We start from the raw sequence: 4,242 nt of genomic DNA on the forward strand, positions 1-4,242 counted from the left end.
ATCCCATTATTAGGAATTATGGAAATTCCCATCTTTTCTACATGGCTGTGTTGTTTCTTTATGCCTTCTTTAATTATCATGAAATACTTATTTAAAGTTTACAAACATGAATATGTATCACATGGTAATGTCAATAGGGAAAGTCCACAGTGATTATAAAGGGATGATTTTAGTTTGGCTGTTAGTGTCAGAAGGAAGGAAACAGACTACAGCCTCTATAAAAAACTGCTGAAGCTATCCAAAAGATATAGAGTAGAAATGGTTTGCTGAATGTTGTCAGCAGTAACATGTTTGCTTACATTGTGAACAAAACTAAAGAGGTAAGATTTCATGAGGTTTTTCAGCATTCAAATTTTACAAATTACTTTGTAGTTTCCAAAATTAAGTATAAGAAAATTACATTATATATTGAGTATACATAAAGAATGTTTGCTTCATAAAAATGTATAGTTTGAATAAACATGAGCTTGTTTTTTTCTGTGTACAAGGTCAATCTTTCTGTCATCTGACCATCATGTCTGAAGGAAACATCACCACTGTGAAGAACTTTATAATTGTAGGTTTTCCTGGACTTCACACCAACTATTACGGCATTGTATCTGCCATTATGTTCCTTGTTTATATGTGCATCTTGATAGGAAATGGAATATTTCTTAAATTATTTTCCAGTGAAAAATGTCTTAGAAAACCAATGTATTATATCATCTTAAATCTAGTTGTATGTGATGTACTATTCAGCACTACCACATTACCAAAGATTATTGCTAGGTATTGGTTCAATGATGGAGGCATCTCGTTTTTAGGCTGCTTTATTCAGATGTATTTTGTGCATTATTTAAGTTCAGTTAACTCATTTGTACTAGGCATAATGGCATTTGATAGATATGTAGCAGTCTGCAATCCACTCAGGTATACTAGTATTGTCAAAGACTCCACTATCTTTATTTTATGTATAATAGCCTGGCTGTTGGCTGAGCCATGTGTCTTAATGATGGTAATTAGGACATACCCTCTTCCTTACTGTAGTGCTAACACAATTATCAATTGTTACTGTGATCATGTATCTATCACAAAACTTGCATGCACTGACAGAACCCCCTATGGTTTTCCAGCATTTGTTTTTGCGATGGTTGTGTTGCTTTGCCCTTTGGCTTTTATTTTGTTTTCCTATAGCGCTATTATTTTGGCCATCCTTCGAATCTCAACTCCTCATGGACGGCTGAAGACTCTGTCCACCTGCAGCTCTCAGCTGATCATAATTGCCCTCTTCTTTCTACCCAGGTGTTTTAATTATTTATCTCCTTACATTGGTATCACCTTCAGTCCTGACATACAAATACTAGTTATTCTGTTATACAGCCTGCTGCCACCCATGATCAATCCACTCATCTACTGTATAAGGACCAAAGAAGTGAAAAAAATCTTAAGCAAGAATTTAGCCAGTTCATTTTTGTTTCAATTTGTTAAACAAAAGGTGCATATATCTACTATATGCAATTGATTCTTGATAACACCTATACTGTAAGAAGAAAATTATCAATTATTTTATTATTTGTAACCTTGTCAGCCAGTTAGCCCACAGACAGAACAACTGAACTATTTCAATGCTTCCGTTGTTGTGTTCAGTGGAGGGGGTCAGAATTCCACTGATGGCCTATATTAATTTTTTTCATTTTATTTAGTGCCAATCATGGACAGACTAATCAATTCCATGGTAAAATAAGACTGTGTTGTTCATTTACTGCAGAATTCATGGGACTTGGTGTAACGTCGGCCCGAGTGCCACAGGGCGCAGAACAGGACACACAGACTTCCTTGATTTAGTGAGACGTTTAATAAGACAAAACATTGATGACACTTGTGGCACTGACACATAACGACAAACAGTGTTGCCAGGAACAACGACATCTAACAGTAACAATGCCTACACATATACAATAACAGAAGCAGAAACAGTAACAATGACCAACCAAGAGGCACACACAGGTGGGGGTTTAAATAGACAGACAAACAACCCCTGCACAGGTGTGTGCCATCACGGAGGGTGTGGCTACAAACAATGGTGAAACCCCCTGCACGCCGCAGGCCATACCACGTGACTCGTGGGGGGGGAGTGTTCTGTGACACTTGGCCATGCCATGATTTGTTAATGTACTATTATACAGGTAGACACACTATAGATCAGTTGAGTGAATGTCTGTAATTAGAACATACAGAGGTCCAAGTTCATTCTTTCAATTATTTAGGGTGAACCTAACTTTAGTGGGTACAGAAAAAGATTGTTTAAGAACTTGGATAAATAAGATGACTAAAAATCCTTTTAATTTTTGCCAGTTCACCCTTTAAATCATCTAGAAAACACCTTTTTGCATTTTCTTTTGCATACATAATTTGTCATATATTCATTCTACTGTGCAGCTAGTCAGACAAGGCATGTTTTTGACGTTCCACTATAGTAAGTGACTCATAGGTAGGACAAAGAACATTATAAACTGATTTAATGACAGTGTCTCTGACTGTGTGGCATTCTGAGATTCTGCTCAAACAAGTCATCTTCTTCTGTGTAATCCTACTATTGCAGTTGCAATAGTAGGATTACTGCAGCCATACTTGCCATTAACACCATGTTAAATCTAGCAGTATGTATTATGAATTTGGCCCAAGGTGTCAACAGCAGATGTGAGGCCTTGGAGTTGTTGGAGTCGAGTGCTGTAACATGTGCTAGATAGTAGTACTCAGGAGAAGCAGTATACCAAGGGCATGCACGTTTAGAGCAATCTGTGACAATGAAGGACAACAGATCAAACTTTAACAGTCTTAGAAACATGAGGCGCTTAAATAATAGAAATGTTGCATATGTTGAGTAAACAGGGAACAGACCAACCCATAAAGGGGGAGAGTAAAGAGCTGGGATTATGTACCTATGGCAACTAGCAGGCAGGCTGGGCTGCTTGTGGCATGTGGCCCTAAGCAATGCATCAGATGGTATTTACCTCAGAGGTAGAGAAGGGGATTCCCTTACCTTGGTTTTTAAGGCTGACTCTGGTCCAGTTTGAGATGGACTGAAGATGTGATTTAGAGGTATAATAGGTACAAAGACACCATGCTACAATGGGATGGCAAGGTGAGTCAAGTTCTGGGACATGGGGCTGTGGAGACCATAAATGTCTGCTGAAGGGTCTGAGTTCTGGGGTAGACAGTAGCGGGGTACCCAGAGTCCTGGGGTAGACAGTAGAGGGGTACCCAGAGTGCTGGGGTAGACAGTAGAGGGGTACCCAGAGTGCTGGGGTAGACAGTAGAGGGGTACCCAGAGTGCTGGGGTAGACAGTAGAGGGGTACCCAGAGTCCTGGGGTAGACAGTGGGGAGTCTGCTGCCACACTGCATAGCTCAGCCAGTGGAGGCAGCAAATAGATGCATCAGGAAGACACTGCTGGGTGCCAGAGAAGAGCATCTGGTCAGGTGTTTAGTGTTGACTTCTGTATTAAGTTTAAACAAAGTGAACACCCATTTAGCACAAGCGGTACTAAAACAATAAAAGAAAAGAGAAGCATTTAGTGATAAACATATGAGAAGGTTAGCTAAGACAAAGGAGTTTCAGGGCCATTCCATAAAATTAGGATTTTTATAGATTAATATATTTGATTGATTTCATGAAGATTGCTGTAATCTTTCATTCAGTATTTGATGCATTGATAAGTTTTTATATGCATGTTTGGGCATTTTTTGTTCTGTGTATACTTTGCATTTACATCACCACAAGAAGTAGTGCTGAAATATTAGGAAAGCTTTTCAGTGATATGAACGTTTAGGATGCTTTCATTTAGCATCCACAGAAAAAACAACTTTGACTTATACACTCTTTACACTCTTCTTCACTTAGACATTTCACACTGAATTCTGAATGGTGAATTACTATTTAACGTCAAAAACAATTTGACTTATCACAGAATTAAAATCAAAACAATTGGTAGAACAGAAAAACTATTTGTTTTAGGTTTTAAAATTGTAATTATAGCCAGCTATCTCCATGGGTTCATACAAACAAAGGTCTGGGTAAATAGCATTTGTGGCCCATCATCACAGGTCCACCATTTGCAGTCTACTGTATATCCACTGTGGAATAACAGGGCACTATTTTTGATCAGAATATGGTGTAAGAAACATATGTATTTAAGTATATTTAAACCAAATGTGATGCTTTACAGTCAACTCATGGATAGACCTTCCACCAGGCAATCCTG

The 4,242-nt window shown here is 38.3% G+C and overlaps 1 protein-coding gene across 1 annotated transcript; it reads left to right on the forward strand.

Moving 5' to 3' along the window:
- Positions 1–203: 203 nt before the first annotated feature.
- On the forward strand, positions 204–1,501 carry LOC118242532 (olfactory receptor 2AT4-like). The gene is made up of 2 exons (XM_035534100.2): positions 204–320; positions 489–1,501. The coding sequence occupies exon 2, from the start codon at positions 515–517 to the stop codon at positions 1,499–1,501; it is 987 nt and encodes a 328-aa protein (XP_035389993.1). The 5' UTR covers positions 204–320; positions 489–514.
- Positions 1,502–4,242: the final 2,741 nt, after the last annotated feature.

Source organism: Electrophorus electricus, chromosome 17, assembly GCF_041902795.1.
Source record: "Electrophorus electricus isolate QZ-2024a chromosome 17, ASM4190279v1, whole genome shotgun sequence".
Taxonomy (NCBI): domain Eukaryota; kingdom Metazoa; phylum Chordata; class Actinopteri; order Gymnotiformes; family Gymnotidae; genus Electrophorus; species Electrophorus electricus.

Bases quoted from the DNA above. Each gene is read 5' to 3' on its own strand.
- LOC118242532 (XM_035534100.2), top strand. From the start codon at position 515: ATGTCTGAAGGAAACATCACCACTGTGAAGAACTTTATAATTGTAGGT.